The sequence below is a fragment of the Urocampus carinirostris genome, chromosome 1, assembly GCF_059441175.1.
Source record: "Urocampus carinirostris isolate Australia breed hairy pipefish chromosome 1, RoL_Ucar_1.0, whole genome shotgun sequence".
Taxonomy (NCBI): domain Eukaryota; kingdom Metazoa; phylum Chordata; class Actinopteri; order Syngnathiformes; family Syngnathidae; genus Urocampus; species Urocampus carinirostris.
Window position 1 is genome coordinate 70,524,708 of NC_142349.1, and position 25,741 is coordinate 70,550,448.

Below are 25,741 nucleotides of genomic sequence, written 5' to 3' on the forward strand. Positions count from 1 at the left end.
GGATTACTCCAATACCAAATGTGCTAATAATAGACAAAAGAAACTAAATATGAATAAAATGACTACATTTTGGGAAGTAACGGAATACATGGAACAGCAAAAATTATGTTGGCAAGCTGTTTGGATTTATTTTCAGTTTGTTTCTGTCGCATTTTATGTTCGTTTTGCCGGAGTTTAAAGAGATCAAAGCCAGGAGAGAAAGCTTACAACGTGTTGTGAGTCATAATTTTTATCTTATTTAGTTTCTTTTGTCTTTTATTAGCATGTTTGGTATCGTAGAAATCCAAAAGTAATCGAAAGTAATCAAGTTAAAGTAACCCTACGCAACCCTGGTAGTACATACAGACAAACAGGAGGACACTATGCCTGCTTCTAATCACCTGCACCTGACTCTAATAAATCTAAAGGAACCAGTAAACACCAATATTTAAGGACTGTGCCCACAGCAAAAGCTGTCAGATGTTTACCTGCTTTTGATGGCACTGGAGTTTTAAAACAATTTTTTGTGGATATAGTCAGGGTTGGGTAGGGTTACTTTAACTGGATTACTTTCAATTACTTTTGGATTACTCCAATATCAAATATGCTAATAAAAGACAAAAGAAACTAAATATGAATAAAATGACTACATTTTGTGCAGGCTTGGGGAGTAACATAATACACGGAACGGCAAAAATGATGTTGGTAAGCTGTTTGGATTTATTTTCATTTTCTTTCTGTGGCATTTGATGTTCGTTTTGCCGGCGATCAAAGCCAGGAGAGAAAGCTTACCACGTGTTGCGAGTCATAATTGTATTCATATTTAGTTTCTTTTGTCTTTTATTAGCATATTTGGTATTGGAGTAATCCAAAAGTCATTGAATGGAATCCAGTTAAAGTAACCCTACCCAACCCTGGTCGCATTTTATGTTAGTTTTGGCGGAGATCAAAGAGATCAAAGCCAGGAGAGAAAGCTTACCACGTGTTGCGAGTCATAATTGTATTCATATTTAGTTTCTTTTGTCTTTTATTAGCATATTTGGTATTGGAGTCATCCAAAAGTAATTGAAAGTAATCCAGTTAAAGTAACCCTACCCAACCCTGCACCTAACTAAAGGGTTTGCAAGTCGATTTTGCTAATGAATTTTAGTGCAGCCCCTTCTCAAGGTTTCTTCATTTTCCCCATGTTGAGGTTTTTGAGTTTTTCCTTGCCCTCATGTAGGTTTTAGATTGGGGGATAGTCTGTAGTTTGCAATAATCTGTGGTGACTTGATCATTATGAATATTCTTATTAGTATTGTTGTTATTGTAAAAGTACAGCAATTGTTTCTCTATTGTTGCCCGTCTGTCAACAAAGGCCCGATAGGAACTTCATTCACGTAGACAACAACAAGGCGGATTCATTTAACTGATGCACTCCGGACAGCTAGCTAGCGGCCGCTGTAAATGAAACTGGTTGCACAATTAAATGAGACATACTGTTTTCGTTTCCGTCATTTAAACACAGGGAAATCGTGTTTAGCGTTATTATGGGGGTCCCCAAGTTTTACCGATGGATTTCAGAGCGTTACCCTTGTCTAAGTGAAGTTGTCAAGGAACATCAGGTAAGATAGCAGCGGTGACCGTGGACTGTTCCGATTTAGCTTAGCAGTTGGCTAACGGCTTGTTTACGTTCTGATAAATGATAACAACACTTGGTTATGTATGTATTTTAATGTTTATTTTTTATATATATCATACCGTTTGCTTTCATTGTTTTGAAAATGATGACCCCTTTAAATCAGTTAACGTTTCCCTTTATTTATCATACTTGGATCATGATCATCGTGTAATAAGATTCCAGGTTTCATCACTTTAGATCTGCTTGGAAAGTGCTTGTTTTACTGCCCATCTCATCTATTTAATCTCTCTACTGTCACGATGAAACCAAAAAATAAAACTGGACTAGCTTTACATAAATACAGTAACGTCATTTAAGAATTCCACAACATGTCTAGTGGTTGATACCTGAAAAGTACCGTAAATTCCGGACTATAAGCCGCTACTTTTTTTCCCAAATGTTCAGCCCTGCGGCTTATTCAGTGAAGCGGCTTATGTAAGTACCGTATATTCCGCACTATAAGGCGCACCGGGTTATAGGGCGCACCCCGAAAAAAGTTTTTGGTGCTATATCTTCCATAGATAAGGCGCACCGGATTATAAGGCGCTACAATGGGAACGTGGACAAAACAGTCAGATGATTCAGTCAAACTGATTACCCCCTTAACATTCCCAAAGCTTGCAAAGAAGCAAATACGTGTCGAGAACACGTGCGGATGCGGTGTCCGTACGATGTCACTCAAATGCATCGTTCCATCATTCGGAAGGTTAAAGTCTTGGGATTCAAGAAATGCCGACCATTCCTTAGTTTCTATTTTCTTTTTCGCTCGCAACTTTATTGTGCATATGACAATAAACACTTGGAATTGAGTTTAATTTAAAAATAGACACTCCATTCCATCCATTATCTGCACCGCTTATCACAGAAACATCGTGTTCAGTCTGAAACAAGATACAGGGAAAATATGTAGCCGGAGTAGCTCACCGAAGTCGTTGTGTTCAATAATAATGTGCAGCCATGGTCCTCTTATATCCGTGAGTTTAGTAAATCCAGGAGAATAAAATACAAATACAGAATAGTTAAAAATGCTTTCTGTATGCCGTCAACCACGTGCTATACACATTCATCTTTTTCGGCCAATTACAGGCTTTGTTTTGCCGCTTCAGCCTATGCCAGCCTGTAAATGATAAAAAGAATCCGCCCCTTGACCTCCGAATAACTTTAGCCAATAGTGATCGATTCAACTGATGATTGACACATTTTTTTCGGCCAATTGCAGGCTTTGTTTTGCAGCTTAAGCCTATGCCAGCTTGTAAATGATAAAAAGGATCCTCCCCTTGACCTCCGAATAACTTTAGCCAACAGTGATCCATTCAAATGATGATTGACACATTGGTTAGCCAATGAAACGCCGGTAAATAAATCCCAGCATACACCGCGTACTACTTGGCGTTCGCGGGAAAATCTAGTCGGCGGATGCAAGTTAGTTGGAAGACTTTGCGACTTAATATTGATTCATAAATAAGGCGCACTGTATTATAAGGCGCATGGTCAGCTTTTGAAAAAAATCAAGATTTTTTTTCTAACGAACACCAGCGGCACTCGAGTACAAAAGGTAAAATTTAGACCGGTGAAATTATGCGCCGAGGTAAACTGCATCCTCTTGGATTATGATCGAATTTTCCGCATGACAGTTTCGATTGTGAGGAAGACGACCTTGAAGACGTCAATAATGACGAGAATGACGAGGCCGGCTTGACGTGAATTTCATAATTGCGGCATGGCTTTATTTAACAGCTACGCTTTGAGTCCTGCGAGCGTGTTAGGAGTAGCGTTTTGCTACCATTCGCAGGCACGGTTTGGGATGAAAGTTATATTATTATTATTAAAGCTATGAAAACTCTCTCGGTGTACCGTCTTTCTTTGTAAATATGTGTAACCCATGTATAATATGTATTTGCAACTGTATATTTTTGTCATGTATTTATTTTGGACACTTATTCTGATAAGTCTTGCACTGACCAATTAAAAAGAAGGGGCATAACAGACGCGGGGCATTATGGGAAGTAGGGACCAGTAAAGGTGAGTGTTTGTGGACATGGCAGACAAAGGTGCATGTATGTTTTTCCCACCCTTACCTTTGGAAATATACACTTTTTTTTCCCTTGGATTACTTTCAACGGGTACTCGGACTTTGCAGGTCTGCATCAAATGATAAGCACCGGTATCATTTTCTGTTCAATCAGCCTGATGTAGGATTCCAACTGTTCTGGCATGTGTCGGTCAGGTCAGGACCTTGATTCAGCCTCTCACTGAAAGCAAGTGTCTCAGCCTAATGGCATACAGGTGTAATATGATATAACAGACAATGGATAAGTGACTGAGATATAGAATATCTAAATAGGTTATCCCCATTAAAATTGACCTATTAAAAAATTTCCATTATTAATGAAGGTGCATGCGGCATATTAGCCGGTGCGGCTTGTGTATGTTATAAATCGGTTTTCCTCCCGAAATGTGGGGGGTGCGGCTTATAATCAGGTGCGCCTTACACCATAAAGGTGAGCAAGAAAACAGGTTGTTGTTGTGGCGATTGTCATAGAATGTGTCCCTCGTTCTAATAAACTACATTTTCAATTTGGATCTCTACACATGATCATACCTCCTGTGTGGAGTTTACATGTTCTCCCCGTGCTTGCGTGGGTTTCCTCCGGGCACTCCGCTTTCCTCCTACATTCCATAAACATGTCAGGTTGAATGGCCGGTGGTATACAGAGAAATGCATCCCTGCCGAGATTTGCATCCCCTGGCTACTATAGAATAGAATAGAATATGCCTTTATTGTCATTGTTACATGGGATATGCTGTGACAACGAAATTGGACGACTCCAGTTCCACATTTACAGTGAGGATAAGGAAACAAAGGAACAAAGAACTAACTGACTTTGTTGTAAGTAGGCGTTGTTGTCCTCCAATTGAATGGATTTGGGAGTACAGTCCATAAACATGCTCGATTAAAGTCGCCGTCGACGATAAAGCTCCGTTGGGGTGTGCAAGCTGCTGTTTAAATGATAGCAGCGGGCAGGAGATTTAGCGCTATGCTAACGTTAGCATCCGGTGAAACTGTTAGCGGTGGAAAGTATAGCGGTGGAAAGTATACAGCAAACACAAAGACCACAGTTAACTCTCCCAGTACATAGAAGGGTCTGCACGATACTGCTAGAAACTCCATATCGAGTGAGCAGTGTGTGTCAATGGTAACCACTTTTACCTGGTTTTATCTCACTTTTATATCACTTTTCAGGAATGTAATAGATACTTTATTCATCTCAGTTTTTCATACTGACTTGGTGGTTTACGTCTGTAGGGTAGACGGAGGTAGACGGTCAACAAGGTGGATACGATGTAAAAACTCTTTGGCCTCTCGACAGTCCATCTTATGGCGAGAAAAGATTGACTCGAATTGTTCGATGATACGAGGAGCTTGTCTTTACACTGCAGCGAAACCTCGCTTGACTTCAGGTCAATGTCTTGCAGTCCCAGAGCTTCCAATGTACGCATCATCTCCTCTTCTGACCTGGGTTGGACCTCTTTGCTCTGTACACTCTGCACGTCGCACTTGACCTCCTCTGTTCTGGGCAGGTCTTCCGCTGCGATACAAGGAGACACATCTGCAATTTTTCTGTTTCTTCTCAGCACCACAACTCTGTCCGTAGGATTAAAGATTTTAACAGGCACCCATCCATCTCGGCAGAGTGGAGTAACAACTCCATAAAGCTTATTATGCTGAAACAAGCTTTACGGTAGAGTGCATAACGGTTTCAATACGAGCGATTTGAATAGAAAAAGGCAAAATAAACATGTTACCTGCTCAAAAGTGATTTATATACAGTTTGCATTACCGTTCGATTACATTCACAACAAATACAAATACGGAATGGTTTAAGTTGTATTACATTCCCAACAAATGCAAATGTGAGTTAATCCGTCTCTGTGTGCCCTGCGACTGGCTGGCAACCAGTTCAGGGTGTCCCTTGCCCACTGTTCGAAGATAGCTGGGATGGGCTCCAGCACCCCAGCGACCCTACTGATGATAAGCGGTGCAGATAATGGATGGATCTCTACACATGGGAGGCCATATCAGTACAGTACAAATCAGATGGTGTTTTATACTAAAAGGATTAGGTCTGAGTTGTTATTTCAATGTGATTTAGTGTGATGCAGTACAGTTTCTGATTTGTGACTTTGCAAAGGATTTCGTCTCTTTTCTCAATTAAATATTGTGTTTCACAGATTCCGGAATTTGACAATCTCTATCTGGACATGAACGGGATCATCCATCAATGTTCTCACCCAAATGATGAAGATGTCCACTTCCGTATCTCCGAAGAGAAGATATTTGCAGACATTTTCCATTACCTGGAGGTGCTTTTTAGGATCGTCAAGCCACGCAAGGTCTTTTTCATGGCAGTCGATGGCGTGGCACCAAGGGCAAAGATGAACCAGCAGAGAGGACGGAGATTCCGGTTAGTTGGTGATTCATGACTACATTTCCGGGGGCATACCTTGCGCCCCAATAGACGATAAAGAACCATTTTCAAACCAAATGAGGAGATTTGCTATTCCTTTGGATATTGAGCATGGTTAAGCACTGAGTTTGAAACTTTTTATGGGTAATATAAGCAAATACACAGCTGTAAATTTAGTTGTATAAGTAGCCATTTATGTGTAGCCCTTTATAACTGGTGACGTAGTTGTGTTCACATTCAAGCAATTACTTTCAAATTGTTGCTATTGTGAGGCATTAGTGTTACCAGCTCAGTAGCCTAGATGGTAGTGTGCCCGCTTTGAGACTGGGAGGTCGCTGGTTCGCGCCTCAACCGAGACATACCTAATTGGTATAATGGCGGCGCCCTCTGTTGGCTGCGGCTGCATCGACTCGCTACAACGGGTCAGGTGTATCGACATTTCGTTCTGTGTACATTGTTACACAGAATGACAATACAAAGGAAATTATTATTATTATTATACTGAAACTATAAAAACTGCTTAAAAAATGCATTTTAGTACTCTCACAACAGGAAAACTTGTCAAGTCATGTTTATTTGTATAGCCCTTAATCACAAAGAGTCTCAAAGGGCTGCACAGAACACAGATTATTGCAAACCACAGACTATTATGAAATGAAATGAAATTATCTGCATTTCTATAGCGCTTTTCAAGTCAATGACTTCCCAAAGCGCTTTACATTGTGCTTCACATTTCCCAATAGCGGCCATGATCTGTGCAGCCATGTAAGGCGCTAACCTGCTTATTGGGGGTAATTGGGGGTTCAATGTCTTACCCAAGGACACTTCGACATGTAACACGGACAAGCCGGGATTCGAACTGGGATCCCTTAATCCTAAAACGATCGCTCTACCTCCTGAGCTACTGCCTCCCCCAAATAAGAGGCAATAAATAACACACATTGTCTCATTGCTGCTTTTTTTGCATAGTACAAGCAAAAACAAGTGCTAAAAGCACAAAAAAAGATTACAAACTATTTAGACTCTAACTGACCAAACTGCACCATTTTTCAATTTTTTTAAATTTAATTTTAATGAACAAATCTTCTTTTTATAACAGTAGAAGGTAACTTTTGACAGCACTAATATTATCAATTGAAAACATTAAACATTTTTGGGGGGGGGGTGATGAGGCTGAAAAAGATTAATGGTATTCCTATCCATTTTAAAGTAAAAACAAAGTGTCAGATTATTTATTATTTTTAGCTGAGTGTTTTGTATAACTTTTCTTGATTATTTTAGGAAAAAAATACAAACATATTTGATGCCATCCATAGACCTGGCTGTGAACATAGTTTTTTACATTTTGGAATGTTTAATTTATCAAAATTGTCTGCGTTTATATATTTTTTCTCAACATTGAAGCAGAAACCAGACAGTGAACACCCAGAAAATGTTTTTTTTTTGTTTCTGCTCTTCATCAATTGAACTTGTCTGCTGCTAGAAAAATTTAAGAAGTATAGAAGAAAAGTTAAGTGTCTTATTTAAGTCCGGCATGGCAGTGGTTCTTAGATAGAGGGGGAACCCCTTGGGGATGCGCTGGGTTCTCTCAAGGGTCGAGAGGGTGCGTTTGACTTCCAGGAACTGAGATTTAAGTGCGATTGCACTCCCACTACACTAGGGCGCAGTGGTGTTCTCATTGGCACAGTGTTTTGTTTACATTTCGCCTCCACACATTGCATTAAACACAGAGTATAAGCTTTGATTATGAAATGTAGACACAAAGTGTAGCAGACTCTCATGTGACCCCATGAAAAAAAATATTTTTAGAACTCGTGTATAAACGGGAAATTACTGAATAAAACTCCAAATTAGAAATGTGAAAATGCTAAATAAAAATCCAAATTATGTTAGGTAAAAAAAGGTTAATAAATATAACGTTGCCAGCATACAATTAAAAACTATTTAACACCTGCAATCAAGTAATACTAAGAGACATACTCAATATTCTTTTTCATCTGGAAATGGAGAGCACAAAACAGATAAGAGGGGTAAAGAGACAAACAAAACCCTCTTCCCGAAAGCAAAGTAAGTTTGACGGAGAGTATAAAGCACTTCACTGCGACAAGGGCGGCAGACAGCACAAAGCCAAAGAAATTAACCTGTCACTTAAAGACATTACAACCCAATCACCCTGATAAGACGCTTGAGCTTTTTTTTCAGCAAAAATGTGCCAAAAGTATAGATTTGGTATGGACAATATAGAGGAATTGATGTTTTGTCCCTGCCAATATTATCTCATCAGTTAAAAAAACGAAGGATTTTTTTCTTCTGAGGAGCACTGTGATAGAAAATAAATGACAAGTACTGTTTAAAAGATGCCAGCTATTATCATTTAGCCTGCCTTGATCTGCATTTTTGTTAGGTATTTTAGTCTCGAATAAGAAACAGGAAGTGGTCATTCGGGATGTTCAGTTTCTACAGAATCCATGATATTTATCCGTGTATGTGTTTGTTTTTTGTTTTTTATGTGTGTGCAAATGAAGATCTGCCAAAGAAGCTGAAGAGAAAATTAAAAAAGCTCTGCAAAAAGGAGAGGTGTTGCCCACAGAAGCTCGTTTTGACTCGAACTGCATCACACCAGGTGGGCCTTTTTTTTCATATACTTATGACCTAACAGTTGAAATACGAGCTTTTTTTCCTTGTTTCACAACAGTTTCATTGAAACTAATGATTATTTAAATAGATTGCCAAAAAGCCCAAGTCAAGTCATGTTTATTTGTATAGCCCTTTATCACAAGGAGTCTCAAAGGGCTGCACAGACCACAGATTATTGCAAACTACAGACTATTATGACACCATCCCCTGATCTAAAACCTACATGAGGGCAAGGAAAAACTCAACATGAGGAAATTGAAGAAACCTTGATAAGGGACCGCACATGAGGTCATCCCCCTTCCAGGATGACCAGGCGGCACTGGATGTTGCAATAACAAACAATACACAGATATTGTCAACATGAAATATAGGTCATTCATAAGCTATAGAATTGAAGTGTGTTTTAAGCCTACATTTAAACAGCTCCAGTCACTGAAATTAGTCATGCCACATATCATTGGAAATCCTATACGCTTGAGATACGCTTGAGTTATAAGATGACCATTTCAAAATGTACCCACTACAGAAACATTCTGATCAGTCATAAACAAGAAAACCGTTGTAAACGAAAAACAGAATAATATAATAATAATAATAATAATAAAGCCATGATAGCTCACCAATAAGTCCTCTGGTAGTCAGCTCATGAAATCATTTTTTCAACGGAGTCATTAAATCCAGGACACTCTAGTGAATACATCTGTGCAAAATATTGACACCAAAACACACAACAACACAGACACTTTAAAAAAAATCCGCCTAAAAGCATTCCTGCCTTTTTCGACGTTATTTGTTGCAATTCGTCTGTTTTGCCACATAATTTCCGTTAATAAAACAAAAAAGACCCTTAAAACTACTTCCAATACAAAATTTAAGATTTCTTCTCGTATGTATATATATTTTTTAACCTTATTTTAAACACATTACCTAAGGGAGATCAATTTGTTTGAGACCGGGTGGAAACAATTGTTGGCTTTGAGAGGGATTGGCGCCACCAAGCTGGACTTGCCCAAGACACCCCACAGGATATGGTGCCCATATGACCCTAGTGGTTATGGGATCCAACCATGCACCCACCCACCTAAATATACACATTAAACCTTTTGTTTAGGCTTTGAGTTGATTTTATTTAGCCGTATTGCATAATTCTAACCATACTTGGCCATTGTCCTTTCAGGCACTGAGTTCATGGTGCGACTCCAAGAGCAGCTCAAGTATTTCGTCCACAGCAAGCTCTCGACAGACAAACTTTGGCAGAATGTCAAAATTTACCTGTCAGGTCATGAGGTGTGTGTGCGCTTTTGTGAAAGTTGGCACATTATACATTGAAAGACATCTTGTCAAGGTTGATCAGCTGATGGAGTTGGAGCCTTTATTTGTATTTTGTAGACCCCTGGTGAGGGAGAGCATAAAATCATGGAATTCATTCGTTCAGAGATTGCGAAGCCACATCATGACCCCAACACCCGGCACTGCTTATATGGCTTGGACGCTGACCTGGTATGAGTTGTGTGCGTCAGTGTGTCGGGCCTCTCAAGATTCTCATCTTGTTTCTGCTTTTCATAGATAATGTTGGGTTTGACCAGCCATGAGCCAAATTTCTCCCTTCTCAGAGAAGAAGTCCGCTTTGGAGGAAAAAAATCCCAGAAAAGGTTTGGATTCTTGTTCTGGTTTGAAACAGTGTTGGGTGTGTTAGGGGAAAAACTATATTTACAACAAATGTAGCGTTTGCCAACATATTGACAAGAGACAGGCTTTTCCACACGGGGGCAGATTTATTTTCTTAATTTATTTATTAAGTGAATTCCATCAAATTTTGCCGAATTATTGTCGAATTAGTCTAATTAGTCTTGTCGAGCCTCCCATCTCTCGTTCGCCGATCTGCTCCCCTGTCTGTCTCTGCTGTCTCTCTCCGTCTTCCATGTTCCGTCTTTTTGACACATCGGGGCGTCGGCCAACCCCCATGGGGTGTGTGGTCTCCTCCCCTGGGTGTGCTGACTCCTCCTCCCATGGGCGCGCCGCCGCTTCCTCGCCGGAAGACGCCGCCATGTCTGAAGGACTCACAACAAGAAAGCTTATCAGCTCATAGCAATGCCAAGCGTTTATCAAAACAAGGCCTAATTCCCTTGTCAGCGCCCCCCTATGAAAATTCCTCAGGCAAAACACTCTACACTTGGACCTTCAGCCTCCTGTGAAAAATCCCCACTGCATTCAACAAATGTAATTTGTATTATATTAAATCCCTGATAGTCAAATAAATAAAATAAAAATCCTTCAGGTGCTAGAGTTAGGTTTAGGGCTAGGGTTATGGGCTAGATAGGGTTTGAGCTGCAAGTTAATGTTTTTAACTGATTTTAGGGTTCTGAAATAAGGTTGGGCTAAAGTTGGTGTTTGTAACCAAGGTTTAGGCTCATGTTCTTTTGATTGGCACTGTATTTCTTCTTTGAATGGTACTGGAAGAATTGGAAAATGAGCTTTGAATGTCCTTATAAGTGCTTGAATTTGACGATGAACCAGGTGTACCAACCCTGCATTCGGTATTCAGCAGCAAAAGACAAGTGGAAGTCATGAAATTCATGACATTCAACAAATGGTAAACAGATATCGTGTTTTGCAATAATTCTTCACCGTATGTATACCTTTCGATAAGTTGAGAATGCAGTACAAGTTTTTTTCAGGCAAACAAATAACTGCTTGGCCGTGTAAGTCCCATTTGTTTCATCCTTGCCAGGATCACTGCTCCAGAGGAGACGACGTTCCATTTGCTTCACTTGTCTCTGATGAGGGAATACATAAACTATGAGTTCTCTGAAGTTAAGGTAGGTTTATAACAATTCATGTGTCGCATATCATCGGCTAAGCAAACAAAACCTCCACGGCTACCAATGATTCAACTGATTTTGTTTTGTTTCTGTTTTAGAATCAGTTGGGATCTGATTATGACTTGGAGCACATCATAGATGACTGGATCTTAATGAGCTTCTTAGTGGGGAACGACTTCATCCCTCATCTCCCTAATCTTCACATCAATCACGACGCTCTGCCGTTGTTGTATAAAACGTACATTAGCGTGCTACCTAGCCTTGATGGTGAGTGTCACAAAAACTACCAGCAGTTATTTTTTTATTTAAACATCTGCCTCCTTGGTATGTGTTGCACAAATCGTAGATATCTCCAAATTCAAAGAGTGATGTTAGTTTGATCAACTCCAATATGTTTTTCTGAGAATACATTTAAGCCAAAGAATGTATGTGTTCAGTACACAAGCACCACTTTCCATAATCTTCATTAATCACATTCCTTATCTTCCCAATCAGGGATTTCCCGTTAGCTGCCACAGCATCGCATCGATGCCGCCAAAAATACGTCACCTAACTAATGAAGCAATGAGCTCAGGGTTCACAATTCGGTCTCCCTATTTTGATTCTCTGATTGTATTGCCATCTGCAGTATCTGGACGGATTCTGATTGAACATAACATTCTGTACATGGTAAACTTCCAACTGGAATTGACTTTTCGCCGGGACAAGCTGTAGGCCTGATGGTTAACGGCAGCTCGATGATATGATGTGTACACGTTGCAGCCTTTTCTTCATTTTTTTGGGCAGAGAACAATCAAGATTGGCCTGTAAACATAGATTGTAAATTTGTAGAAGACGGGTAGGGTTGAGGTGTTCTTTTCTTAGAACGGTCAGGAGAGATTTTGGGCCCTACTCGTATCTTAAAAGGGATATGCTGATTCTTAGAACACATACGTGCTGACTGAGGCAGGTAGCTTATTGGCAATACATTGAGCTGTATGGCATGAGTGAACAGGATTCTGCAAATTGATATGAATGCAAACCTAAACACTTAACTCGGTTGCATTTTTTTTTGTGCCCAGGTTATCTGAATGAGAATGGCCACCTTAACCTTGGGAATTTTGAGAAATACTTGGAGAAACTCTCTGAGGTAAGGGTTACACAAAAGATTCCACTGTAAACACTTCTTTAAATAATATAGTTTATTGTCAAGCACATATGTCCATTTTATACATCTTCCAATTAGATCATAAATTGTTATGAGTTAGCTCGGCGAATACACACAACAGTATAAAAGTATGTACAGCAGGGACATTTTTTTATCGTCTGTGTAGACATATATGTGTGATATTTTTTGTTACATTTTCTTCCCTTGTCCAGTTTGACCGTGAGCATTTCAATGAAATTTTTGTGGACTTGAAGTGGTTTGAGAGCAAAGTGGGTAACAAGTACCTGAACGAAGCGGCTGGCCAAGCAGCAGAAATGGAAGCTGCGAGCAAACCCACCCACAAGGAGGAGGTAGGACAGAGATCAAAACCCCAAATTCACTCTATTTTGTTGGTAGAAATGACAGCATTTCTCATGTGACTTACAGGATGTTGGTGTTAGTAAAGCGGGCTTGACATTACCTAAATTGTCTGATGGTGGGAAGGCACCTTCTAATGAGGAGGAGGAGGAAGATGATATATTTGAAACGGAGTTCCGGCAATACAAGCGCACATACTATATGACTAAGATGGGCGTGGACGTAGTGTCTGAGTGAGTTATTTCCACACACTCTTACACAATTCGTATGAAAATGATGTGTTATACAGCGCTTCCCAAGATATGTGTTCCCTTGGTAATAAATGGAAAATAAAACTCAACACTTGATCTGCTAGACCAGGGGTCAGCAACCTGTTCGGTGTGGAGTGCCACCTTTCAATGTCCTTGTAAATCAGTGTGCCACACCAAAATTAATGACTCACACGACATTTTTTTAAGATCCAACAGAGCTGTCATTTTACACCAGTCCCAATATACAACATGGATATACATTGAAATTGTATAACTGACCAATTCATCTTCCACTATTCTTGTTCATCAACAAACTAAAAAATGACCGTGAGCAACATGTGGAAAGGCCTGTAGACATCCATGACTTCAACTATTCTTAATCAACCTTGAACTACAATCAAAATCAAGTGACATGGAAAGCTACCATACTATTCTCCAATAAAATCTTATTTTATAAAAAATCAAAACTTGAAACACACACCTTTAATATAGTCGCCATCAGTAAATTGTTTCCCGCGCTTTGCCATGCAGTGAGCAATGTGATCGCTTGCTTCAGTGGTGGCGTTTGTAGCAGTGACAAATGTTTTCAGGGTCTGTGTTATTTTTGACTTACCTGGACACAGCGCGTTTGAATGTCTCCGCCTTGTCAGGCACGTCCTTGAATTTATGTTTATGATTCGTTACGTATAGACATTTAACACTTGATGTGCGAGGTAAAATGCTCTTGAGGCATAATGAACAAACAGCACGGTCATTTTTTGCAGAAAGTCTCAGTCATCCCTCAAAGCTGGCTGAAAAGATCGAGATTTTGTCACTGAAGGAGCTTTTGTGATTCGTTCATTTATCGCGTGCCGGTGTTTCTGTGGGTGGGTTAAAACACAGACCTTCCCTCCTCTGCAAGGCACGGCGCAGACACGCTCACACACAGAGCAGAGGAGGAGGGGCGCTACCGTAAAGCCTCTAAATAACACAGCGTGCAACTGAAAATGTCTGAATTTCACCTAAAAATTCGCATGAAAAGAAATCATTATTATTTTGCCCTGTGCTCACGTACCACTACTGGCTCAGTGATTTGGTAATCGCATAATCGATTTGCGTATGATTGATCAATTATTGTAACGCTTGCTTAAAGGGAATTTAGTCAGGGATTTCTCTGACTGAATTCCCCTTTTTTACCAGATGGGGATTGGTTGATGGGTCAGTTTGTGTCAATTATTAGCATATTATTTAGAATTTCATGGAGTAAAAATTGCCATGCATCATTCTCAAAAGGCATCTGAAATGTCGTGTCATCTAACACCTCACAAGATTTGTATTCTTTTTTTTTTTTACAGCGACTTTTTGTCAAAGCAGGCCAAATGTTACGTGGAAGGCATCCAGTGGATTCTCCACTACTATTACCATGGGGTCAAATCATGGAGCTGGTGAGATTTTTTTTCCAGCATTATTGTAAATTGCAGACTACAGATTGCACCTGATTAAAAGCCGCATGCTGAAATCTAAGAACGGAACTCGATTTCGTCTTTGTACAAGCCGCAGTCCTAAACCGCCATGAAAATGAACAGATTCATGTCCATTTCTTGTACTTTTTGCCGGCGTACACTTGATGCCAAGTGAATGGGTAATTTGGCATTGACGCATTCGGTTGAAGAATGCCAACGGCGCTGTTCCCCCGCTCAACTGACGCTATTTTCAGCTACAATGTTTTCTGTTTTGTTTTTCCAGTTGTTTACGTCACGTTTTAGTATCATGTGACCATTCAAGATGGCGATTACAAAGAAGATAATATATTTACTCCTGCGGCAAAATAAACTGCTTATTAGAGCCGTGCCGCCTAAAATGTAAGCCCTATATTTCTAGACTGCGGCGCCAGGACAATATAACTGTGGAGAATAGTGCCAGATTGCTATACAGACATACATTTGTGTGTTCTTGTCATTGGTGGTTTCAGCGGTAATGGACCAAACTGCATTAGCTTGTTATAGTTCCACAAGGATTAAAGAAAACTTCAGCGACCGGACATTGACGCCGATGGTGCGGAAAGAAAAGTGTAACGTTTTCGATCAACTGCGTCCATTGCTCTTTGTTTCGTGTGTGTTTGAGGACTCGATTTGTGGAGGAAAAAGTTTAAATATTTTGAGTACATTGTAAATATTGAATAAAATACGTTCAAACCTCGCTTCCTGCTAAGTATTATATGAATACTATTGGCAAAGATTGTCTTAATTTCTCTCGAAGGGCATCATGAATGATAACAGTCGTCACCCTGTGTATTTAGAGCGCATGCTTTGTGGAAAAGAGTAGCTTCTGTTTTCCTTGTGCTGCCACAGAAATAAAAATAGATTGTACCATACCGCAGTGTTTCAAATTTAGCCAAAAAAAGTAGATGGATAGATAGATGGATGGATACTTTATTCATCCCTGTAGGGAAATTCACACTTCCAGCAGTATCCCTGTGTTGAAAAATAAAATAAAGATATAGAATACAAAAATACCCAATATAACGTTTTGCTATAGAGTATTTAAATAGTGCTACAGAAAATACACACCGTTATAAAAATAGGGTAATATGCAAATGTGGGGGTGAGGTTTAATGTGGGATTTTACTCCCCTGGGTGGAGTTAAAGAGCCTCATGGCATGAGGAAGAAAGTAGCGGCTTGTAGTCCAATATCTACAGCATCTTATCACTTGCTTCTCCAGGCAAATAATGTGTGTTTTAAAAAAATACCCTTCAATTTGATTTAAGTCATAATACTTTTGTTTCCGCAGGTTTTACCCGTACCACTACGCTCCATTCCTGTCAGACATTAGGCACATTTCTGAATTGAAGCTGACCTTCGACCTTGGGAAACCCTTCATGCCCTTTCAGCAACTCTTGGCCGTCTTGCCCTCTGCCAGCATGGAGCTGTTGCCTGAATGTTACAGGGTACTGTCTCTCACAAACATGCAACCAAAAAGCGGAATTCATTTTCTAATTATGCATAATTCACATATGAACCATATGAACAAATTCCGAATACTTAGAGCAGTGGTCCCCGAACTACGGCCCCCCTCCACATTTGGTCCAGCCCTCTGAACAATAGCAGGGAGCATTTTCATGCACATTTTCTTTTTACTCAAAATAACTCAAAAGTATGAGTCCACATTAATGGGATTAGATACTAGGTCGCTGTGGTGAGTGTCCCCAACTCTTACCACCTGACTACCAATGACATAGATGACGTATGTAGAGGCATTGCAATTTATCTCCATATCTAACTGTCTTTAGTCGCCGTACTTGTGACAAATGTTTATTTTGTTTTGTGCATTTTACATGTTACAATGACAATAAATTTGTCCCTCACAATGCTAAGAATAGAAAGATAAGATGGAATTCATGTGACAATTTTATTGTCACTGTAACGTGTGAAGTGCACAAAGAAATGAACATTTATCTTATTATCTCCAGGGTTGGGTAGGGTTACTTTAACTGGATTACTTTCAATTACTTTTGGATTACTCCGATACCAAATATGCTAATAAAAGACAAAAGAAACTAATTATGAATAAAATGACTAGATTTTGTGCAGGCTTGGGGAGTAACGGAATACACGGAACGGCAAAAATGATGTTGGCAAGCTGTTTGGATTTATTTTCATTTTGTTTCTGTCGCATTTTATGTTAGTTTTGCCGGAGGTCAAAGAGATCAAAGCCAGGAGAGAAATCTTACCACGTGTTATGAGTCATAATTTTATTCATATTTAATTTATTTTGTCTTTTATTAGCATATTTCGTATTGGAGTAATCCAAAAGTAATTGAAAGTAATCAAGTTAAAGTAACCCTACCCAACCCTGATTGTCTCTGGTACCGTGACTAAATGAGTGGGATAATGAGAAAAAAAAATCTACTGCCGTTTTTTATGCCACTGGAGGTCCAGTGCTTTGATGACTAAACTAATCTTGAACCTGTTAAGAAAGCACGGCACTTCAAAAAGTTGATCTTCCATGGATTTTTTCCGAGTTTTATCTGATTATATTTCCATAAAAAGTGTGAATTTTTATTTTCTGAGCTTTGTTCTGTAAAAAAAAAATCCATCAAGAGGTATTTTGTAATTATTTGTTCCATTTATAGTGTTATTATTTCTTTTCTGACTTTTCTTCTTTGTATAATCCAGAAGGGTTATTTGATTGTAGCTCTCCTGGAAAATAATTTTTACATACAACCGTCACACTTGTTCTGTTACAAAGTGACCCCTCCACAGAGAAGGGAAATGTATGTGGCCCTCACAGGAAAAGGTTTTGGGACCCCTGACTAAGAGGTTCACGTATGTTTAGGTTTGCACAGGTGGGTGCATTGGTAGACATTTGGTCTTTGCCATATCGTTTCATTATAGCAGTATTGCTGGGACTTTTTTGGTGAAAATGCTGCCTTGAGTATCTTAATTGCATCTTGTCACAATACCCCTGGAGCATGCCAACAATCTAAAAATATGCTGTTTCGATCGCACATTAAAAGCATTGGCAACTAATTAGATCAGTGATTTATGAGCCACTAAGTCTGTTAAATATGATATTCTGGTTATCAATCCTTAATACTTTGCAACAATGTTTTTTTCTGTTTCAAGTTGTGAAAAATGGGGCAGGTAACTATAAGGCTGGGCAGGCAACTTTTCAGAGTTGTCTGCCATGGTGTCCAGTAACTTTTTGTCACGGATTTCAGACACTGGTATAAGATTTAATTAAGCTGTTTTTGATTTTCCAGCGCCTGATGACCAGTGAAACGTCGCCCATTATTGAGTATTACCCAACAGACTTCCAAACCGACCTCAATGGCAAGCAGCAGGAGTGGGAGGCTGTAGTTCTTGTTCCGTTCATCGACGAGGTACACGACACCAAAACACCGTCAAGCTATGAAATGTTTTACCTGCTTGTGTTTATTAATTTGTTTAACATAGATTTTAACACTATTAAAGAAACGTATTGACAATATTTTACATGTTCAAAGAGAACAACTTAATTTTCTTTTAAATCTTTTCTAAGCAAGAGTGATGAAGCGCCAGAATCCATTGCCAATAGAAGATCATTGGTTACCTTAATCATGGCTGTCTCAGTAGAGTGGTTAGCCCTGAATCCTGATAGCATAGATTCAAAAAGATTGTTCTCGGATATAAAATCATTCAGCTGCTGTGCCACAACTTTTTCAAGTACTTTAGATAGAAACGGTAGGTTTGACACAGGTCTATAATTACATAAGCTTTCTGGATCAAAGTTTGGTCGTTTCAGGGTAGGCTTAATAACAGCGGACTCAAAAGCCGCTGGAACTACACCTGAGGAGAGTGTTATGTTTATAATATTTAGAACTGAAGGTCCAAGGACCCCAAAAAGACCTTTAATCGGCGAACCCGGAAGCGTGTCAAACAGGCAAGTAGTCGGTTTGGCCGTATTCACCACCTGTTTAAGATTATCAAGTGACAGATCATTAAATTGGAAAAAAAAAAAATCCCTGGACACCCACCTTGTCGCGCATCTATACTTTTCAGACCTTTTTATATGTGACGTATTTACATGGTCTTTAGAAATCTCTTCCCGTATGCATTGAATCTTCTTATTAAAGAAGACCATGAAGGCTTGGGCTGAATGGGTAGAACTATCTGGAATAATCTGTTACGTCGTTAGCAATGCTACAGTGTCAAAAAGGATTTTGGGGTTATTCTTTTGTGCCACAATCCCCTTCGAAAAATTGGCTGATTTTGCAGAGGCAAGGGCTGCTTTATACATTAACAAGCTGTCACACCAGGTTTGATGGAAAACCTCAAGCTTGGTAGCGCGTCATTTTCTTTCAGATTTCCTGCAGTCTTGTTTAAGCGATCTAGTTTCATCAGTAAACCAAGGCGTGCGTCTTTTAGGTCGTGATTTAAGCCGTAGGGGCGCTTGGAATTTTGTTTTTCTTATATTATCTGCATGGGGTTTCCAGCAGATTTTATGGTCTAAAATTATACCCTTTTCTCTTTGAATTCTTTATTACATGTTTACCCTGGAGTGCCATGTCTAATCTTGTTGCATACAACGTTTCCATGCATTATTATTCATCACAAAAAAACAATTCAATACATTTGATTTTCTTTCTTTTTTTCTTCATTACCAGTTATATATATATATATTTTTTGTTTGTTTACTGCCAACCAAATTTTAGTTCTGCCTAAATGTAGAGATAATTTACTACTGTCAAACAGTCACTTCATACAGTATATTTTGGGTATTGTCTGAAAATCTTTCTTAGAGCTGAAAAGATTTTTATCATCAGTAAATAAAAAAAGGGAGGATAAAGAAGTGGAACAAATTATCCTGCCTTATGCCAAGATACTAAGGATTTGAAATTGTAGTTTTTAGAACAGGCTGAGTGAAGAAATGGATAAATCAAAACCAGTGTATGTTCACATTTGTATCTGATTTTCATATTTTTCTCACAATGTAGCTCTATGGTTGTTTCTCTCTCTTCTCACAGAGATGTTTATTAGCAGCCATGGAAGTGTGCAATTATCAGCTGACAAATGAAGAGAAAGCAAGGAATCGTCACATAGAGTGTGCTCTATATACTTTTGACCATGAGATGGACTTCACATACGCTTCCACCATTCCTCAACTGTTCCCCAACATCACCCATTGCCATGTCAGGTAAATGCCACACATTTGCTCTTAAAACATGTGGTCCAAGCTCAGTCCGCTTTGAACAATTTTATTTTGCTATCCCATTCCACAAAAATATTTATTTATTATTTAGATTATTTTTTAGTCAAAGTCAAGTCAAGTCATTTTTATTTGTATAGCCCTTAATCACAATTAGTCTCTAAGGGCTTAAGTGACTTTTTAAGTTTCACCTAAATCCAAGTCTCAGTTGAAAATCTAATGAAAAGCCTTACATTTATTGGGGGATGGATCATAGTGGATGGAAGAGCTTGTATTATCATTGATATCTAAAAATATGATAATGTTAAGAGATCTGTCTACATAGACTACATTGATCCAACAGTCTTCCTTTGAAATCTCCAGAGGATAAAAATTGTGTTCTCGAATATTTTCAGGAAAGAAAACATTCCCATGGATGCCTGGCATGTTCCACTAAACCTGATTGGCAGGAGTGTTGATCGCTCCGCGCTATATTTTTGTGGATTCCCCACCCTACACCACATAAAACACAAGGTATGTTATGCATATCCCCTTTGTTTCATCCTGGGTTGCTATCATAGAGTACGATCTTTTGGAGGAGTATTTCAAGATTTAGAAATTGAGAAGGAAATGAAATGTTTTTGAGATAAAGTGTTTGAGGAGTATGTTAGAAGTGACAAGATTGGATGGATTGAGAAATTAAATTGTGAGAGACAGAACTGGAGTAGTCATGGAACTGAGAAAGCGTGTGGATAAGAGAGTACTCGGTTGGTTCGGACACATGGATTCAGATTCAGATTCAGATCTACTTTATTGTCATTCTAGTACACGTGTATACAGAACGAAATGTCGATGCATCTGACCCCCACAGTTTCCTTGAATGTACAGATATAAATAAAGTTGTATTGTATTTTGGCTACGTATAGTATTTTACCATAGTGCCGATAGTGCAAGAAGAGTAGCTAACCAGATGTGCAAAATGGGCAGTCAGGTTAACAAGTCAGGTACACAGTAACACTGTAACATAACGCTGTAATTACAATAGTGCAGAGAGCAATGTGCAAGAAGTGGCAAGCTATAAAAAAACTGCCAGTAGTGCAAAAAGTCAGATTAGCAGCCGTTTAGATTTAAGTTAACTATATGTTAGATTGACCATTTAACAGTGAGGATGGATGAGTAGCGAATGTTGAAGAGGATCTACAGAGCAGAAGTAAATGGAAGGAGACCAAGAGGAAGGGCCCAATTGACGTGGATGGATGGTGTTATGAGTGCATTGAAGGAAAGAAGTCTAAATGTAGTGGAAGCTTGAGCTCTTGTTGGTGATAGAAAGGAGTGGAGAAGTGTTGTAGAAGGATAGTGGGATGTTTGGACGCTTTCTTAGGGATGGGCAGGGCACCTGTATGATGCGGCAGGGGTAAACCAGTGAAAGCTGTTGGGCCCTGCTGTTGAAGAGAAGAGTGTGTGGTGTCACCCTGACCCGAATGACATGGCCGCTTTCTTGTGTCCCGTTTCATCTGGAGGGACGAAAGCATGACCAACTTGGGTGCCGAGGTGCTTAACTTGTTTGGGTGTTTGGGCATTTGAGTTGGCCGTGGTCAATTTTTTTGTGTTTTTTGCTACTTTTTTCTTTTCCTTGTTTTTGTATACATGTTTGTCTTGCTGTCGGTCACCCCTCTTGAGGGATATGACAAAGGTAGATAGATTTCTCAGAGGCACAAAATACAAAATGTCAAGTCAACATTCGATGTTATTCCTTTTATAATTTGTTCACTTACACCTTGTTTTCTTGGACAGTATTTATGCAGTTAATCTGTTCCCCACCGTTATCGAGTGAATTCCCGCGAAAACGTTTCTACTATCAGCGGTTTTTTTGTGCCGTCACATCACTGTGAGACGAATGATACTGTACATGCAAACTGCGGCTTACTTGATAAAATAGCCTCATGCGTATCGTTCGATTTGGCGGGGCCGTTTTCGTTTTGTCTTCTGCCCCTATGGCAAAATGCTGCAGTCCATATATAGAGGGATCATCAGTTGTATCCCTGCGTGTGTAGTGAAGGTCAAAGCTTGTAAAAAAAACAAAAAGCTACAATAGATCTCACTTTTGGAGCGAGAGCACACACAGGCACAGTACTTAGTTGATTTTTGTGACATCAATTAAATCATTTAATGAATGTCAAAGTAAAATGCAGAGACAAGGTTTTCGAAATAACGTCGCTCCCGCGGCAACAATTAGCGGTTATTTGTTTGTCACAAATTTTAACTTAACTCAATCATGTAATCGATTCATTCAGGTTGTTTCCAGAAAAAAAAGCCAAGGACCTCTTAAAGAGATGACAAAATTGTGCGACGTTTGAAGAGATTTGCAGTACTAGTTAATCGAAAACAAAATTGTCAATGTACCAAGGACGTGATAGTTGAATACAAAAACGATTGATTGATGTATCCACCTGTTTTCAGTTTAATATGAAGAAGAGCGGGGTGTTGGTTTTCCAGCAAAGTAGCAGAGGTGACAACATGATGTTGGAGATCATCCCAAGTCGGGAAAAAGAATCTGTAAGAGCTTGTCTTTCTGTTTTGAAGAACTAATATTATGCCCCTATTTTAAATTGATGTCCTGATATAAACCACGTATTATATACACATATATGATGTAAAATCATCTGCATTTTCCAAAACTAATTTATTTTGATTCATAACTTCTCTGTTGGTGTTAATGTATACATCTTTATATAATGTCAAATCCTTGCATTACAACTGGCAACTATATTGCTAGCTACTACAAAAAAAAAGTGTCCCTTGTGTGTTCCCTCTTCTTAAATCATTTATAGCTGTGTGATGATGTCGCGGAACAACTACTGGGAAAGTCTGTATTTGTCAACTGGCCACATCTAGAGGAAGCACGCATTATTGCTGTGTCAGACGGAGACACCAAGTAGGTTTCCTTTCTTAACTATATATATAAATAACTGTTAAAAGTGGACAACTCTTGTGATATATATATATTTATAAATGTTTTTGCGTTGAAGGTTTTCTCTAGAAGAACCGCCTGGAGTCCAACGAGTCTACGTGAGGCCTTCTACACCGCCACCCATCAAGGTCACTTACCTCTCAGACAAGGAGCAGAAGGACTGGGTGAAAGACATCCAAGGAATAACAGAACGGCAAGACTGAGCCACTGGCATAAAGTTTCTATTTGACCATTGTTTTTTTTTTTAATTCATTCATAATTTCATTTTCAACAGCTACATGAAGAGGAAGGGCATTATCGTGAATGAAACTACATTAGTTTTATATGGACAGCTGCTGACAGGAAGAAAATATGTCCCCAAATCCAACGGTGTGGTTGAGTTGGAGAAACAGTGGGCAAAGCAGGTTCTCCCTTATGCGTACCAGACAGTGGTCAAGGTACATTTAGCACTCAATCTCTAAATAATAAATACATAAGTGAGTATATAATCGTACATGTATGAATAGCAAAGATTGAGGATAGATCAACTTTATGACCTTTCCTATTTGCAAGAAACTTTCAATGTTGTAGACTGTTGACAAAAATAAAACGTTACATGATGAATGGCACATTTATAGGATTCTATACAGGACCATCTACTGTACTATTTTAAAAAGCAATGTCCTCCTTTTTCCTAGGACATCGAAGCCTTTTATTCATCTTTGACCTGCTTTAAGAGCTTAGAAGACCTTTACCCTCCCCGAACCACAGTCTTCATGGTGGGAAACCCCTACTATGCTGCCATGGGCGAGGTTGGTTTCATTTTTTGTTTCTACAGCTGTAGCTTCTAAGATCCCATACCAACTTTAGCGACTGCGTTTTGACCATTTGTCCTGATCAGGTGCAAGATTCGAGTGATGTTATCAAAGAGGGGCGTGTGCGTGTAGTTTTCAACATTCCGCCTGAGCCTCAACTAGAAGGTTTAATCCAGAACCAACATGTAATGTCATAAATCATTGTATATTAACATTATATTATGTCTTAAAGTGTTTACATGACTTTAGTTACCTTTTTATGTCGCAGAAATACTGTGTGAAGTACAGCCCTGGCTACATTGTGGCTTCTCGTCTGGGAATCAGCGGCTACCTGGTGTCACGCTTTTCCGGAAGCATCTTCATTGGTAGAGGGTCAAAAAAGAAGTGAGTACTGTGCAAAAATAAGGCAATTACATGTCTTGTAGCCGTTAAATCAGAAGATGGTCAGAACTAGGATTCATGGCCAGGTTAGCCCAAACCTTAGCCGCACTTGCCAGACTTAAACCCATCTAAAAGGTATAGGAACTTAGCAGTAAAATCAATTCAAGCACTGGTTACTTCCTCTATGCTCGCCGGTCTGACCGATGGGGACTGGGTCGATAAGCTACCCTGGGTCATGCTGGGACTGAGGACCGCTCCCAAAGAGCACCTTCAGTGCTCTTCAGCTGAGTTGGTTTACGGTCAAGTGCTGCGGGTGCCAGGTGATTTCATCCCAGACCCAACGACACCCTGGGCTGCATCCAGGGAGAAGTCCATCTTGCAGGGCACTGCGGGAGCGTTTGTGCCTATCCCCACATCGCGACACGGCAGGCCAGTTTCACGGGTTCCCTCCAACCTGCGCTCGGCTGGTTTTGTTTTCATTCGCCACGATGCCCACCGCGGACCATTGCGCCCTCCTTATGATGGACCGTTTAAGGTCCTGCAGCATGGTGACAAGACCATGGTCGTGGACATTGGTGGTAGGCCAGAGACTATCTCCGTGGACAGGGTTAAGCCTGCCCACATGGATATGTCCAAGCCATTGGAACTGGCACAAGCCCCACGGCGCGGCCGTCCTCCTGCGGCAGCTCAGGGATACTGCTGGAAATGTGAATTTCCCTTCGGGGATGAATAAAGTATCTATCTATCTATCTAAGACATGGCTTCTCACAGCAAAGCTGGAAAGGAAATCTAGGTTATGGAGATACGATGCTAAAGAAAACTTTGAGGCGTCGGCTACATAGCCCATGTGACCAATGAAGGCTCATTAGACTCTACGAAGAACTTTTGTCAACTGTGCAGGTGAAAACTGCAGTGGTATGGTCACATCAGAAGATCATCAGTACTGGCCAAGAGGAATCTCCAGGGCATAGTCCAATGGGGTAGGAGGAGAGGAAGACCATAGAGAAATTGACTGACAACATCAAGGAATGGACTGGTGCAAACTTTACCTTGACCCATACGCAGCTCAGTCAAGTCAAGTCAAATTTATTCATAAAGCCCTTAATCACAAAAATGTCTCAAAGGACTGCACAGGATTACAATGACACAATTACCTGATCTTAAACCAACATGCGGGCAAGGAACGACTCAAAACCTCAGCGTAAGGAAAAAGAGAAACCTTGAGAAGGGACCTCACAAGTGGTATCCCCCTTTCAGGATGACCAGGGTGAATTACATTTAGCATCACAGTACACAAACATAGTAAACACTAGGTAACATGTTGAAAATTTGTCCGGAAAGTGCATGACAGCAGCGACGCCCCCAGCCTGTAAACTAGTCCAGAAAGTCTATGACGGCCACGACGCAGCTTCCTTATCTCTGCCAGCTGGTCCATGCAGGCGTTCACATGCTTCAGGTCAAATGCTGGTCCGCTGACTCATCTCAAATCGTCCTTCTCCTTCGTATCACCACCAGGCAGGTAGTCGAAAAAGACAGGACAATACAGAATATGAGGTGGGCATCAATCATAAGCTTTGGAAAAGAATTGTCAGCTCAGGAACCATTAACAGTGGAGAAATCTGTCCAG

General features: G+C 39.9%; 1 protein-coding gene across 1 annotated transcript in view; it reads left to right on the forward strand.

Annotated features, from left to right (window-relative positions):
- Window positions 1–1,388: 1,388 nt before the first annotated feature.
- The window catches only part of xrn1 (5'-3' exoribonuclease 1), a 45,788-nt gene continuing 21,435 nt past the window's right edge, over window positions 1,389–25,741 (forward strand). Inside the window, exons 1-23 of the mRNA XM_088349995.1 lie at window positions 1,389–1,583; window positions 5,873–6,105; window positions 8,634–8,731; window positions 9,923–10,032; window positions 10,135–10,245; window positions 10,312–10,397; window positions 11,477–11,564; window positions 11,666–11,834; window positions 12,629–12,696; window positions 12,927–13,064; window positions 13,141–13,304; window positions 14,657–14,746; window positions 16,093–16,249; window positions 18,065–18,184; window positions 19,808–19,977; window positions 20,385–20,502; window positions 22,429–22,524; window positions 22,800–22,903; window positions 22,998–23,132; window positions 23,214–23,376; window positions 23,617–23,730; window positions 23,820–23,918; window positions 24,002–24,117. Coding sequence (XP_088206121.1) covers window positions 1,509–1,583; window positions 5,873–6,105; window positions 8,634–8,731; window positions 9,923–10,032; window positions 10,135–10,245; window positions 10,312–10,397; window positions 11,477–11,564; window positions 11,666–11,834; window positions 12,629–12,696; window positions 12,927–13,064; window positions 13,141–13,304; window positions 14,657–14,746; window positions 16,093–16,249; window positions 18,065–18,184; window positions 19,808–19,977; window positions 20,385–20,502; window positions 22,429–22,524; window positions 22,800–22,903; window positions 22,998–23,132; window positions 23,214–23,376; window positions 23,617–23,730; window positions 23,820–23,918; window positions 24,002–24,117 — 2,822 coding nt within the window. The 5' untranslated portion in view covers window positions 1,389–1,508. The remainder of the gene's footprint in view (window positions 1,584–5,872; window positions 6,106–8,633; window positions 8,732–9,922; window positions 10,033–10,134; window positions 10,246–10,311; window positions 10,398–11,476; window positions 11,565–11,665; window positions 11,835–12,628; window positions 12,697–12,926; window positions 13,065–13,140; window positions 13,305–14,656; window positions 14,747–16,092; window positions 16,250–18,064; window positions 18,185–19,807; window positions 19,978–20,384; window positions 20,503–22,428; window positions 22,525–22,799; window positions 22,904–22,997; window positions 23,133–23,213; window positions 23,377–23,616; window positions 23,731–23,819; window positions 23,919–24,001; window positions 24,118–25,741) is intronic.